At 37.5% G+C, this 15790-nt stretch overlaps 1 protein-coding gene, 1 long non-coding RNA gene and 1 other non-coding gene across 3 annotated transcripts; 1 reads left to right on the top strand and 2 right to left on the bottom strand.

Moving 5' to 3' along the window:
* Positions 1–3808: 3808 nt before the first annotated feature.
* Positions 3809–5202, top strand: LOC147928437 (uncharacterized). The gene is made up of 3 exons (XM_087486139.1): positions 3809–4487; positions 4614–4838; positions 4885–5202. The coding sequence occupies exons 1-3, from the start codon at positions 3981–3983 to the stop codon at positions 5200–5202; spliced, it is 1050 nt and encodes a 349-aa protein (XP_087342265.1). The 5' UTR covers positions 3809–3980.
* A 63-nt stretch (positions 5203–5265) lies between these two features.
* Positions 5266–6189, bottom strand: LOC109128779 (uncharacterized). Its single transcript, XR_002035094.2, has 4 exons — positions 6156–6189; positions 5852–5907; positions 5471–5500; positions 5266–5299 (listed from the first exon to the last, which is right to left on the bottom strand). It is a non-coding gene; the product is annotated as an uncharacterized LOC109128779 (long non-coding RNA).
* Positions 6190–9181: 2992 nt separating this feature from the next.
* On the bottom strand, positions 9182–9288 carry LOC147928436 (small nucleolar RNA R71). The gene has a single exon (XR_015581062.1). It is a non-coding gene; the product is annotated as a small nucleolar RNA R71 (small nucleolar RNA).
* Between the last annotated feature and the right edge of the window lie 6502 nt (positions 9289–15790).

Raw genomic sequence — 15790 nt, 5'->3', positions numbered from 1 at the left:
ATTGGTAAATCCGCTATGGTTAGACAATGTTATTATGCTTTCTCAATAAAAAAACTAAACTAAAACGTGAAAATAACATAATAATAAAAAAACAAGAAAAAGACGATCCTGAAAAAGACAAAGATTGTGATATGTGATTTTGCCATTTTGGACGTATATATCTTTTTTCTTTTCTTGTTTTCTTTTCAATTTATTTTTATGTTCTAAAAAAGGTTAACTCAAAAAAAGAAATTTGGAAAAAGGCCAAAGGAAGTTTCACTTCATGAGATTTGTGGTATCCAGAAAATTTTGGGTGAACCCTTTGCCAACCAAACAAAATACTATTTTGATGGCTACATGTATTGTTCAAATTTGATAGGCAAAAATATATATAACCACAAAAAGATATCAACTTCACCACATCCACAAGAAATTAAGGCTTTATTTTCAAAATTATCGGAATACTCTTGTTTATTATTAGTTCATATTTACACAGTTTAAATTTTTATATTCAAAATATGAACACAGCAGAACCACAAATAAAGATTGTGGACGCAGATAGACAAAGAAGCTGATCGTGACCATGGAACGTGAAAGTAACACAAAAGAAAACATAAATATCTAGATAGATTGAGCATTTGTATTTGAAAATCCAATCCAGCATCTCCATATGTTGTTACCTTTAGATTCACACAATTTTGATTTGTTGGTCTAATAAAAGTTTGTAAGATTGTGAAGTGACCTTAGTGCAGTGGCAGAAGGTAAGTCCATTTGTAGAAGGCACCATCACACCAGGATTGTTGTGGCCCAATGGTTAAAAAAAAAAAAGTTTGTAAGATTACAGTTAACGAACGACGCTACTTCTAAAATTATAGGAATTATTGCTGAAAGTGCCATTTTTGACCCAAAATCTCTTTTTTTAGTTGATTGTAAAATTTATGGGATTCTTATACAGAATGCCATTTATTGAGCCAAATCTTTTGTTTTTGCCATTTGTCTCAATAATTTCCATTTTTGCCATTTTTAAATATTAAATATTTCAGAATATATTTTCATAAAATACATACTTCATAACAAAAACTATACCCTAAAAAAAATAAAACCTAATAAACCCAAACATTATGTGTAAACTTGTGTTCTTAGATTTAAAAAAGTGGCATTTTTGAAAGTTTTTTGAACAAATGGCAAAACCTATAAACACCCCTCAAATAAGTCCCTATCTAGTAATTAACTCTAAAATTTATTCATTAAAAAACCAATATTACATCAAGTGCAATATTTTTGAGATGGTTTTTTTTCCACTATGTTTACATTTTTGGCCATTTTTGTAGATTTGTTATTTTTGGCCATAACAAACACTAACAGTAAAAGAGTTGGAAACAAAAAAAACAAATATAATATGCAAGAAGACTTATCGCACCAGGTGTAACCGATGTTTAAGCCGGCCCTGATTTTATCTCATTAATTAAATTCTTTTCAATAAATATTAAATATTATGTCATGAAAAAATAAGAATACAGTTACAGTTTTTTAAACTTTGTGCTTTTAATTAAAAGATCTTATAAAATGGAACAAAGTGAGTAGAGTTCATTGAGTAAACCCTTTCAATCGGGTGTTAGTCTAGTTATTTTCTTAAAGATTTGAGTTAATCTAGATAATTTTCAATAATTATAAAGTTACATAATCAATGCAATTATACAGTGCTAAAATCGACAAACGTATCAGTTTAATCCTCTTTGTCTCTTTGTACCAAGTTAATATTTTGCATGTTTTACCAAAACACCTCCCAAAAAAAAAAAAAATTCAAAAATAATTGTGGAAATGAAAATTTTTTTTTGTCTTCAATTGATATTAATTATTTGATAGAAATTTCTATTGTTTTCTTTATCTAAGACTAAAGAATGAAGTAAATCGCTACATTTTTTTAATAAATAAAACGAAGCAGAAATCCATGTGTGAGCATACAAACAGATTCATAAATATGTCTTCTCAATGGGGTAAAAGGCAGCAAAAAGAACAGAGTAAAAGAAAGTAATCACAACTAGTCACAACTACCATCGAGAAGTGAAATATTATTCGTTTTTAAGTCGTGTTGCAATCACAGTGGACGAGGGAAAATTCTTGAACCATCACATTCCTTATACGTCTATATTATTTTATTTAATATGATGCTATGCTAATGTAGCCTTTCTAGATGGAAGCTATCGAATAATAAAGATGATGTTTCAGTGTAATCGGCCCAAGTGGGATGCAATAAACAAGCTCGAGTGGCATTTGCCTGCGCATGCTCGAGCGGCATTTGCCTGCTCATGCTCGTGTGATTGTCTGCACGTACCATAATATATTACTCCCTCCGTTTCAAAATATAAGATGTTTTGGATGAAAGCACGCAAATTAATAAAAGACTACTTTAAAAAAGTTTAACCAATCATAAACAAGAATGTATAATAGAAAATATTAAATTAATCTAAAAGTAGCATAGAAACTTGAAAACGTCTTATATTATGAAACAAAAAATCTTCTATATAAACTTTACAATGTATGTTGATTGTTGACGCTAATTATGATTATGACTCAAACTGGATCCGTAAACACAAAAAAAAATAGATGAGTCTAGTAGGAAAAGCCCAACTAAAGAGGAAACAGTATTTTCCAATTTTAAAAGCCCAAAGAAAGCTGGTCTGGTTTAAACATATTAAGCTTTTTGATCAATTGGTTTAATGGTTGAAAATGGGTCTATGTGTGAGAGATTTAGGATTGGTTGATTATTGAGTATGATAGCAATTAAGTTACCAACATTTGTATCTGAAATCATGTGAGCAGTTTACTTCAAAGAACTTTAAGCATTACGGAAGTGTGTTTTTAATTTAAATTCCATAATTCCCTAATGTCTCATCATCATATTTCTTGGATTTCGGGATGTATGCATTTCTACGCCTTTGACATATGCCAGCATTTATTCTTGATTTGATGTATTTTGTTTAAAAAACAAAACACTTTTCTCCTTCCAACTATGTTCGAGACGGTCTTTTTCTAGAAATGTAAGGTTCTTTTTCTTTATTCTTCATGTCCATTCTTTTTAGAAAATCTCCTTCCCTTATTTCCTAGACATCTTTTTCTTCCAATTTTATCATCTTTACTTTGTCAACAATTCCATAGCCATGTCTACATCTACTGTTACTCATGTTGCTATGACGATGAAAGCTATGGACGTTAAATCGGGTGTTATTCCGATGGCTATGATTCCTGATGTCGCCGTATGTACTCAGCTTGGGGAAAATTTGGCCTCCACTATTTATCACTGCTGGTGACCGAGCCTAAGGGAAGTAGGACTTTTGTTGAGGGATGAGTCTTCGATTTGCCCTGCAAAAGAGAAAGACGAAAAGAGTGAGACTAAGATGATGAAGAACAAGAAGATCAGAAGTTAGTCGGAGAAGAAGAGGTGGTCGTACGGAGAAGAGAAAAGAGAAAGAAGAAGATTGCTGTTTTGTCCTTATGGATCAAGAAAGCTAATGGGCTGGAGTTAAGCCCACTTAAGACTTGTGTGTTTAGAGTTCTTTGAATTATCAGTGGTGTTAGGTCCAAAATAAGATTTTGTGTTGTTTACTTAGTTTAACTAAGGAAGTTGTTGAAAACCTTAGTTAGACTAGAGTAGATAATAGTTGTTGGAGTTGTTAGTGGCTAATAAGCTAAGGTAAGGTTGTGTAAGGTTGCTTGTGTCCAGAAGTCTAATGTCTAGATATAATGATGTAATAGTTGCTAAGTCTAGAGTCTAAGTGAATGAGTGTAAAAGAAATCTACTATAAGTATGTAATGTATGGGAAAAATGAATATATGAGAGTTCTAAGAAAATTGAGTTCTTTGAGTGAAGAAAGAAAAGAAACAAACCGGAAATCAAAGTGAAAATGTCACCATGGTATCAGAGCACAACTTGATCCTAGGAGCCTCTTAAAGCAAGAAAGAAAAAGTGAAGAAGTACGAAGAAGAAGAAGAAAACAAAGATGGCGATAAACCTGCAATCATCTCATCTTATTGCAGTCTTTGATGGCCAAAATTACGAGTTCTGGTCTGCAAGAATGAAAACCACACTCATGAACAAAGATCTTTGGGATGTTGTCAAAGATGAAGTACCTGAAGCTGAAGTTGAAAATGAACCTGCAACTCCAGGAGCAGATAAGAGCAAAGAAACTGCAAACCTGAAGGCACTCAAAGCTAAAGACATGGGTGCTCTCCAAATCATTCAGCATGCACTGGCTGATGTGGTCATTGACAAGATTCTCTCTGCAAACTCAGCACATCAAGCATGGAAACTTCTGGAGCACTCCTATCAAGGTAATGAGAAAGTCAAAACTGTTAGACTTCAGTCTTTAAGAAGAGAGATTGAAAATCTGAAAATGAAAGAAGGAGAAAAGGTTAAAGTTTACTCCGATAGGATTCAGGCTGTAGCGAATCAGATGAGATCTTTAGGTGAGGGTAAATCTAACTTTGATTTAGTGGTGAAAATGCTGGTTTCTATGCCAAAAAGCTATGCCGGTCTGTCATCCTTAATGGAAGAAACAAAGGATCTGAACACTGGTACCTATGCTGAGCTGCTTGGATCTCTAGAGGCACATGAGAAGAAATTCTTTCCATAGGATGAAGAAGAAGCTGAAGGAGCCTTCTATGCACGGTTTCGAAGTCTGAATGTGGAGAAGAAACACAAAGCAAATTCTGGTCAGACAAGTTATAGAGAAAAAAGGTGGTGTGGTTATTGTAAAAGAGATAATCACAATGAAGATGTATGTTGGCTCAAGAGTGGAAAAATCAGACCTGCTTTCAACGAAAACAAAGAGACTAGAAGTTGTTTTCACTGTGGAAAAGTAAGTCACCTAATCAGTGACTACAAACTCAAGAATGGAGAACAAGCTCAAGTTACTCAAGCTCAAGTTACTCAAGAAGACAATGAAGAAGAAGAAACTTATCATATGTTCAAATGCAAGACAAGAAGACCAAGAAACACTAGAAGAGAATGTCTGGCTTATTGATAGTGGGAGCACAAATCACATGACGCCACATGAGAACCTATTCACTCACATCAACACAAGCTTCAATGTTCCTATATGTGTAGGTAATGGAGCTGTGCTGACAACAAAAGGAAAGGGTGATGTTAAAATCATGACAAAGAAAGGCAAGATAATCATCAAAGATGTTTTACTAGTTCCAGGAATTACCAAAAATCTATAGAGTGTTTCTCAAATGGTTGAAAAAGACTATGAAGTCGAGTTTGATCACAGAGGGTGTACCATTCATGATCCTGCTGGAAGGAAGATAGCTGAGGTACCTATGATCAATAAAAGCTTTTATCTGAGAATGTCAGAAAATGAAGGAGCAACAATGGTTGCTACAAAAGAAAAGGTTGAATCATGCTGTCAAGGAACTGGATATACGGCTGGAAGTCAGAAGGTGTCACAAACTTGGTGTATTAAGAAGAATGCTGAAGGCCTGAACAAACCTGAAACTCATCAACCTAAGAAGAATGAAGCTGGAGCCGTGAATGAAAAGCCATCGTGTGAAGTTAAGCATCAAGGAGGTTCTGAAATTGGAAAAGAAGAAAACAAGGACAGAGAAGTAAAAAAGGTGAGTCCAAAATGCAAAATGAACGAGAGAGTGATCAAAAGAGACACGGTGGAGAAAACCGAAAGCTCACCTAAGTTTGAGAGGGAGCAAAAGTGGATTAGAAGGGAAACCTGCAAGAAAAATGCAGAGGAGAATCAAGCAACAAAGCACAAAGAATTTGGGGTTCACAAGTTGGAGATCAATGACAATAGTAAACTTGTTGAGAATCAAAGGCTGATATTTCAAAAGCAAAACAAGGAAGAGGTAAATGGATTACCTCTGTTTGGATCGAATGCCATCAAGTTTGGAAACATAAGCTTATGTCCGGAGCCTCTGCAAAAGAAGATCAAAGTGAGCTCAACCGAAAGTGAACCAAGACTGAACAAGAATGAAAAGACCATTGTTCAAGAGGGAGCAAAAAAATCCAATCAAGGGAGAATCACAGAAACTTCAATTAAGAAGGAGATCGGAAAATCAAACTCACCAATGACCTATGGAGATGTTCTGAAAAGTGGCACTCAGATGAAGAGGAAAGGAAGCTCCATTGGAGAAGTAAAGGCTTCAAAATTCAAAATCCTAACCTGGAATCAAGAGCCCAAATCGAAAACTCAAGAGCGAGTGTGATGTTCACATATTTTACCCTGTTTTCCCTTAATATATTCACATCTTTTGCATCATTTGCTATCCTTTTTGACCATTATTGCATAGTTTTAGGATTGTTCTTGCATTAGAGTGTAGTTGCATTGCATTTGCACCATTTCTTGCATAAACAGGTGATTTTGGAGCCTAAGGAGCATGGAAGCAATGCTGAGGAGAAGTGAAGCAATCATGAGGAGAAAGCAAAGGAGTTAAGGCTGGAGAACCAAGGTCCGGAGTCCAACTCGACTGCCCACTCGACCAGACACTCGACCGTGTGATGAGAGTGACTCGACCGAGTGGAAGGAGCACAAGAAAACCCAACTCGACCGGTCACTCGACCGAGCACCGGGTCGAGTTGGCCGAGCCGCCTGGCTGTTTTGTCTTTTAGCATTTTTAGGGCTTCCACTACTTTTTCTATTTAAAGGCCTTGTACCCTGCAGCCACCAAGAGTCCAGCTTTTTAGATAGTCAAAAACCTAGTTTTTACCCTTTTGGGAATTATTCCTTTTGCACTTTTATTTTTTAGATTTTGTACCTCCTTGAAGGAGAAAAACATAAGATTCTTGGATTTTGTTGGTTCCATAACTTTCAAGATATTAAGAATTCGTGTTTAATTCCTTCTTCAATATTGTAGATCTTTCCTTTATCTTTCTATTGATGCAAGTTTCAGTATTTGCTGGGTTTATTACTTTGTTGTTCATCATGTGTTCTTGTGAGTAGTTGCTTAGGATCTTGAGGATGGGTTAGGCTGGGTTGTGTTTGAGGTTTGTTTGATTTGGTCAAGCTTGATTGTTGTAGATCTCTTCTAGGCTAGATGTTCTTAATGCTGGTCCTATAACCGAGAGGGTAGGATCTGATCTCAAGCATCTTAGCATCACACCAATGTCTAAGGAGCATAGATAAGGCTAGATCTAGAGACTATCATAAGGCTTGCTAAGAGATTAGAAGTCTTGTTTGATTTTTGACATATTGCTTAATGCTTGCTTGTATAGGTTCTTTACTTTGTGAGAACAAGTCAAGAAATATATGAGTTTGATTGTTTTTTGCCATGAGAGTGGATTAAACATGTTCTTAGAAATTATTGTCTAGAGATTAGCTCAAGTTGTTTGAGATTTGTTGGCCAAGTTAGATGACCTCAATCATTAGTCCAGCCCATGAATCCCTCCTCAAGACCTTCCTTGTTTATTGATTTCCTAGCTTAAATCCTGTTGTTTGATCGTTGTTTGATTTGCTTTTGTATTGCTCTATTTTTCTTGCATTGCTCTGTTTTCCGGATTTGTCCAGCTCGACCCTGCACTCGATCTACACTCGATCGAGTGTTTGCTCGAGTTCATCCCCAAAATTCTTGTTTATGCTTTGTAGTTGTCCTGTCTTGTTTCATGTTTCATTTTAGTTGCATTTCTGTTGCATTCACTTAGTGTCTTGTTCATTAGTTGTCTTGCATTAGTTCATTACTTGCATTATCATAGTTCTATTTCTGTTCTTGGTTCATCATAGCTTTGATTAGTCTATTCTCTTTACATTTAGCATCTATCTTAGTAGTTTTTACTGTCTGCATTTTACATTTCATCAATAGGATTGTTAGTGACAAACATCCTTTACATTTGGCTTGACTTAGACATTTATGCACATCCTGATTGCTTGCAAACTCTAAGATTGGATTGACACCTCTTGTACTACTACAACATAAGGGGAATTGAAACACCTTGCTTTCACCATTGTTCATCACCATATCATTTATTCACATTCCATCACACACACACAAGAAAAACACCAAGTTTCAGAGTGTTGAGGGATGAATCTTCGATTTGCCCTGCAAAAGAGAAAGACGAAAAGAGTGAGACTACGATGATGAAGAACAAGAAGATCGGAAGTTAGTCGGGGAAGAAGAGGTGGTCGTACAGAGAAGAGAAAAGAGAAAGAAGAAGATTGTTGTTTTGTCCTTATGGATCAAGAAAGCTAATGGGCTGGAGTTAAGCCCACTTAAGACTTGTGTGTTTAGAGTTCTTTAAATTATTAGTGGTGTTAGGTCCAAAATAAGACTTTGTGTTGTTTACTTAGTTTAACGAAGGAAGTTATTGAAAACTTTAGTTAGACTAGAGTAGATAATAGTTGTTGGAGCTGTTAGTGGCTAATAAGCTAAGGTAAGGTTGTGTAAGGTTGCTTGTGTCCAGAAGTCTAATGTCTAGATATAATGATGTAATAGTTGCTAAGTCTAGAGTCTAAGTGAATGAGTGTAAAAGAAATCTACTATAAGTATGTAATGTATGGGAAAAATGAATATATGAAAGTTCTAAGAAAATTGAGTTTTTTGAGTGAAGAAAGAAAAGAAACAAACCGGAAATCAAAGTGAAAATGTCAACAACTTTAGATGATATCCGAAGTCTTTGTCAACAACTCGAGCCTGCGCTCGACCGAGTGCCTGTCCGAGTCTGTACTCGAGTCCGTTGATGCAAACAAGATCCAAGGGTCATCACAATCTTCAGAGACTCCTTGATCACATCAACTGACCACCAAGGGACCTGAGACAGCAGAGAACAAGAATCAATCAGGAACAAGAACAACAAGTGCTAATGGAGCAACAAGATCACCAAGCTCCAAGGGCAAGGAACATTGGTGCTGGGGATGCACCTAACACACACAACCAAAGAGCTGGTATTGTGCCTCCTGCAGTTGCCAATAATAATTATGAAATCAAGAGTGGATTGATCTCCATGATACAAGCCAACAAATTTCATGGGTTGCCAATGGAGGATCCTCTAGATCACCTTGATGAGTTTGACAGGATATGTGGACTCACAAAAATCAATGGAGTGAGTGAAGATGGCTTCAAATTAAGGCTATTCCCATTTTTCCTTGGAGACAAAGCTCATCTCTGGGAAAAGACTCTTCCTACTGGACCAATAACCACATGGGATGCATGCAAGAAAGCTTTTCTGGCCAAATTCTTCTCCAATGCAAGGACTGCTAGGTTGAGGAATGAAATCTCAGGTTTTGCACAGAGAAATAATGAAAGTTTTTGTGAGGCATGGGAGAGATTTAAAGGGTTCCAAACTCAGTGTCCCCACCATGGATTCAGCAATGAGTCTTTGCTCAGCACTTTGTACAGAGGAGTTCTACCCAAGATTAGAATGCTACTTGATACAGCCTCCAATGGAAACTTTCTCAACAAGAATGTGGAAGAAGGCTGGGAGTTGGTAGAGAATCTTGCTCAATCAGATGGTAATTATAATGAAGATTATGATAGAACCATAAGGATCACCTCCACTGATCAAGAGGACAAATACAAGCATGATTTAAAGATGGTCAATGAGAAGCTTGACAAGATTCTCCTAAGCCAATCAAAAACCATTCACTTCATTGGTGAAGAAGAAGCTCCAGTCCAAGAAGGAGATAGGGAGTTTGCTGAGTTGTGTTATATGCAGAACCAAGGAGGAGGATACAAAGGCTACAACCAAGGTGGAGGATTCAAGCAGAACAACCTCTCTTATAGGAGCACCAATGTAGCCAACCCTCAAGACCAAGTCTATCCACCTCCTCAGCCTCAACAACAAAACACCTATGCACCCAAGCAGCAGCAACAAGTGTTCCAGCCCCAATTTTGTCCCCCACCAGGGTTTCAGACTAACCAAGGCCAGGAACAAGACTTAAGAGCTATGATGCAACAACTGTTGATTTGGCAAACCAATGGGAAGATTGAGGCAACAAACAGATTTGCTGAGCTGAACAAGAGGATAAAAGATATTTACAGTGAACTTCATGCCAAGTTTGACACACTGACTTCCAGGATTATGACTATGGAAAATCAACAAGCTTCTGCCCCAAAGCATGACCATCACAAGGGCAAAGCTATTGTGCAAACTACTGAATTTGCCAATGCTATCAATCTTCTCAGTGGAAGAGTCTTACCAACACGACTAGGAGCACATCCCAACACTGAGGACAGTGGAATTCAGGAAGGGGAGGGTTTCCAACAAGAAGAGACTCAGAATGAAAACACCGTTGAATTCAACGCACCACTCGACCACTCACTCGACCGAGTAGGTGGTCGAGTACCCGATCGAGCAGCTTCTCAGGAGAAAATCAATCCAGTTACCTCCAAAGAAAAAGAAGTCCGGTTCATTCCTCCTCCTTACAAGCCTCCACTACCTTTCCCAGGAAGATTTAAGAAACAGATGGTTGAAAAATACAAGGCATTGTTTGACAAACAAGTTAGAGAGATTGAGCTTAGGATGCCTCTAATAGATGCCTTTGTGATGATCCCTCCTTACCAAAAATTCTTGAAAGATGCTGTGATGGAAAGGATCAAAGAAGTTCAAGGGATGGTGATTCTCAGCCATGAGTGTAGTGCCATAATCCAAAAGCAAGTGAACCCTCAAAATCTAAGAGATCCTGGTTCCTTTACTCTACCTTGCTCTATAGGGCCCTTAACCTTCAATAGATGCCTTTGTGATTTGGGAGCCTCAGTAAGCCTAATGCCTCTATCAGTTGCTAAGCGCCTAGGGTTTAAAAGGTATAAGCCATGCAACATCTCCCTGATCTTAGCTGATAGATCAATAAGATTACCACATGGTGTTTTGGAAGATCTACCAGTTAGAGTTGGAGCAGTGGAAGTCCCAACAGACTTTGTAGTCTTAGAAATGGATGAAGAACCAAAAGATCCTTTGATCTTGGGGAGACCTTTCCTGGCTACAGCAGGAGCAATAATTGATGTGAGACAAGGGAAGATTGATCTCAACTTGGGAGAGGACCTCAGAATGACATTTGACATTGTAGAGGCTATGAAGAAACCAACAATTGGAGGACAAGTCTTTTGGGTTGAAGAGTTGGACAAATTATCAGGAGAATTGATGGAAGAGCTAGCAGAACAAGATCACCTTAGAACTATTTTGACCAAAAGTTGAGAGGAAGGGTTCATCCATAAAGAAACCAAGGCCTATGAAGATATATTGGACTCCTGTGGAGAATCATACCATCCAGAGGTTTTTGAGGGGTTACCAGCATTAAGAGAGGAAGTCTGGTCAGTTCAAACAGCAAATACAGAGAGCTCGACCACCTACTCGAGCATACACTCGACCGAGCACCAACACTACTCGACCGAGTGCACTGCCGAGTCCTCCACAGACGACTGGTCTGAACTGAAAGCACCAAAAGTAGAGCTAAAACCTCTCCCATCTGGGCTAAGGTACGTTTTTTTTAGGTGAGAACTCTACTTATCCTGTGATAGTAAATGCTAACTTGGGTAGGGAAGAGCTTGATTTGCTAGTTGTTGAGCTAAGGAAGTTTAGAAAAGCTATTGGTTATACTTTGGATGACATTAAAGGAATTTCACCTAGTCTCTGTATGCATAGAATCCACCTTGAAAATGAATCCTACTCTAGTATTGAACCTCAAAGAAGGCTTAACCCCAACCTAAAGGAAGTAGTCAAAAAAGAGATTCTAAAATTGCTTGGAGCTGGTGTGATCTATCCTATTTCTGATAGTACTTGGGTCTCACCAGTCCTTTGTGTCCCTAAAAAAGGAGGAATCACTGTAATAAAGAATGATTGTGATGAGTTAATTCCCACTAGAACCATAACATGACATAGAATGTGCATTGATTATAGGAAGCTTAATTCTGCTACTAGGAAAGATCATTTTCCTCTTCCATTTATTGATCAAATATTGGAAAGATTAGCCAATCATACCCATTACTGTTTCTTGGATGGATATTCTGGACTTTTCCAAATTCTTATTCATCCCAATGATCAAGAGAAGACAACATTCACATGTCCATATGGTACCTTTGCATATAAGAGGATGCCATTTGGATTATGTAATGCTCCAGCTACCTTTCAAAGGTGCATGATGTCAATCTTCTCTGATCTTATTGAGGATGTGGTTGAAGTTTTTATGGATGACTTCTCTGTCTATGGAGATTCCTTTTCTTCTTGTCTTGTTAATCTATGCAGGGTTTTAAAGAGATGTGAGGAGACAAATCTAGTCTTGAATTGGGAAAAGTGTCACTTCATGGTTGAAGAAGGGATAGTTCTTGGTCATAAGATTTCAGAGAAGGGTATTGAAGTTGACAAAGCAAAAATTGAAGTCATGGTTCAACTTCAACCACCAAAAACAGTCAAGGACATAAGAAGCTTTCTTGGTCATGCTGGATTTTATAGAAGGTTCATCAAGGATTTCTCAAAGATAGCTAGGCCATTGACAAGGTTGCTTTGCAAGGAGACTGAGTTCAACTTTGATGAAGATTGCTTGAAGGCTTTCAAGGAGATCAAGGCTGCTTTGATATCAGCTCCAATAGTCCAAGCTCCAAACTGGGATCTTCCATTTGAGATTATGTGTGATGCTTCAGACTTTGCAGTAGGAGCAGTTCTGGGACAGAAGAAAGATAAGAAGCTGCATGTTATTCACTATGCAAGTAGGACCTTGGATGAAACTCAAGGAAGATATTCAACAACAGAGAAAGAACTTCTAGCAGTGGTCTTTGCCTTTGAGAAATTCAGAAGTTACTTAGTAGGGTCCAAGGTAATTGTGTACACTGATCATGCTGCTTTGAGGCACATCTACTCAAAGAAGGACACAAAGCCAAGGTTGTTGAGATGGATTTTGCTTCTCCAAGAGTTTGACATGGAAATAGTTGATAAGAAAGGGATAGAGAATGGAGTAGCTGATCATTTGTCCAGAATGAGGATAGAGGAGGAGATTCCAATCGATGATTCAATGCCTGAGGAGAAACTGATGCAAATTGGGACAACTCGGCCTCCAACTCGCCCACCTACTCGAACAAGCACTCGGCTGAGTATGTTTGGGCACTCGATCGAGCAGGATGAGATGGAGGAGTGGATGGCACTTGAAAGTGAAGATCTACCTTGGTATGCTGACATAGTCAATTACAATGTGTGTGAAGAAATCCCAGCAGATATGGACCCTTATAAGAAGAAAAAGCTCCTCAAGGACATCAATGGATACTATTGGGATGAACCTTACTTATACAAAAAGGGATCAGATGGGCTGTTTAGGAGGTGCATAGCAGAAAATGAAGTTGAAGGAGTGCTAGGGCATTGTCATGGTTCTACTTATGGAGGCCATTTTGCAACTTTCAAGACAGCCCAGAAAGTCCTACAAGCTGGTTTATGGTGGCCTACATTATTCAAGGACACTCACAAGTTCATCACAAAGTGTGATGCTTGCCAAAGAATGGGGAATATCACAAGAAGGAATGAGATGCCCCAAAATCCAATTCTTGAAGTTGAGATATTTGATGTGTGGGGAATTGATTTCATGGGACCTTTTAATCCTCCTTCAAATGGGAATGTCTACATATTAGTGGCAGTAGACTATGTCTCCAAGTGGGTAGAGGCTATTGCCAGTCCTACTAATGATCACAAAGTGGTTCTTAAACTTTTTAAGACCATTATCTTCCCAAGGTATGGAATTCCAAGGGCTGTGATTAGTGATGGAGGAACACACTTCATCAACAAGATCTTTGAAGGAATGCTAAGGAAGTATGGAGTTAAGCACAAGGTTGAAGTGTCTACAACCTATCACCCTCAAACAAGTGGGCAAGTTGAAGTGTCAAACAAACAAATCAAGGCCATTCTATCAAGAATAGTAGGAGCAACAAGAAAGGATTGGTCTAGTAAACTTGATGAAACACTTTGGGCCTATAGAACAACTTTCAAGACACCTATATGAAGAACCCTATTCCAACTGGGAGATGGCAAGTCTTGCCATCTCCCAGTTGAAGTTGAGTACAAAGCCCTATGGGCAATCAAACTTTTGAACTTGGATCTAGAGACAACACAAGCTAAGAGAAGCCTTGAATTGCATGAGTTTGAGGAAATCAGATTGGAAGCTTATGAAAACTCCAAAATCTACAAGGAAAGAACTAAAGCCTTCCATGATAAGAAGATTCTCATCAAAGACCTAAAGGCTGGAGACCAAGCTTTGCTTTATAATTCAAGACTCAAGTTATTCCCTGGGAAGTTGAAAAGTAGATGGGGAGGCCCTTTTGAGATAAAGGAGATCCTACCATTTGGAGCTGTCACACTTCTCAACAAGGATGGTAGTGAGTTCACAGTCAATGATCAGAGAGTTAAGAAGTATTTGGGAGAAAAGGAAACACTTGAGAAGTGCACAATGCTTCTCCAGGATGCTCCTCAAGCCTAAAAAGGCATCAAAAGTCAAGCTTAGTGACTTTAAACAAGCTCACTAGGGAGGAAGTCCCTAAGGTATCTTTGTTTATATTGCTTAGGATTTGTTTTGGTATTTTGATTTGTGTTTTGGTGTTTTCATGGTCAGGGAAGCAAGGGAGTTTAATTAGAAGAAGAAAAGGAGATTCGCAGTCCAGCTCGACCCCCCCACTCGAGCACGTACTCGACCGAGTCCCAGTCGGTTGCCATCATCGAGCTGCCCCAATCATCTTCTCAAAGTCACCAACCAGACCCCAACTACACATTTGACAACATGAATGAGGATGTGGACAGCTTCTTCTCCAATCCTTGAGGTACCACTATCACCTTCACTTGTAAATATCATAGCATTTGATGTTGTGTTTTGTTTTTGGTCTTGAATCCTCTTACAAATTTCTTTCACATAGAGGACTGTGTGATTTAAGTTTGGGGGAGGGTTTGAGATAGCATTTGATGTTGTGTTTTGTTTTCTTATTTCAAATTTTTAGCATCATCATGTTAGTATTTGCATAGCATCTAAAGCATAGAAAACCCCTAAAAATTTGAAATTTTTTGCAAAAATCTTTATAAAAAAAAAGAGTGTTCATGTAGTTTGCATTGCATAATAACATCTTGTTTAGCATGTTTCATGTAGGACTGTTAATTATTTGCATTAGGGATCTATGATGAGTTTTGCCTTGTTAGCTTGTTTAATTCACTAAACTAGGATCAATGCCCAAGTTAATAGTACTTTGATGCTAGTTGAGTAGTTAGAAGCATAAGATTGAACTAAGCCTTGAATTCCTGCATTGCATTTGGTCTAAATTGAAGCATGTTGTGATTTGATGCCATTTCCTATTTATATGAACCTAATATTGACTTGTAATTATCAGTTTGTGCATTGCTTTAAACTCATGGATACCATATACATATTTGGATCATCTTTCTCCTTTTTACCACTCTTGTTGATCCAAGTAGCTGATTGAATCATTAAAATCAGTTTCCAATACCCTTAACCAACCCTTCTTTCAAGCCATGTTTATTCTTGAGTGTATAAGGCCTATTTTGGGATTGAGCTTGGTAGAAAGTGTTAGGTTTGAACTGACAAGAATAATGCCTTGTGTAGTTCTAGTTTGCATTTTCCAAACTAGATAGGACTAGGTGATTTCATTGTTGGGTTTGGGATTTGGTTGTTTGAAAAAGAGAGAAAAGAAAAGAGGAAAAGAGAAAGAAAAGGTTAGAGTCTTTAGGAGGGGAATGTGTTTAAGTAAAATCAAAGTCTAGTGAAAGAATGGGAAGTATGATATTGTTTAAAGATGGTTTCAGTCATAAAAAAAAAAAAAAAAAAAAAAAAAAAAAAAAAAAAAAAAAGGAAAGAAAGAAAAAGAAGAGTATAGCAAAATGCTTTTATGT

This window comes from Camelina sativa, chromosome 14 (genome assembly GCF_030686135.1).
Source record: "Camelina sativa cultivar CO46 ecotype springtype chromosome 14, ASM3068613v1".
In the NCBI taxonomy this organism is placed as follows: domain Eukaryota; kingdom Viridiplantae; phylum Streptophyta; class Magnoliopsida; order Brassicales; family Brassicaceae; genus Camelina; species Camelina sativa.
Note: the sequence above shows the minus strand (reverse complement) of the source record. Positions and strands in the feature narration are given on the sequence as shown.

Excerpts from the sequence above, each read along its gene's own strand:
- LOC147928437 (XM_087486139.1), top strand. The coding sequence starts at position 3,981 with ATGGCGATAAACCTGCAATCATCTCATCTTATTGCAGTCTTTGATGGC. Across the intron at positions 4,488-4,613 it reads ATTTAGTGGTGAAAATGCTG|GATGAAGAAGAAGCTGAAGG; the intron begins GTTTCTATGCCA and ends TTCTTTCCATAG. Across the intron at positions 4,839-4,884 it reads GTTGTTTTCACTGTGGAAAA|CTCAAGTTACTCAAGCTCAA; the intron begins GTAAGTCACCTA and ends ATGGAGAACAAG.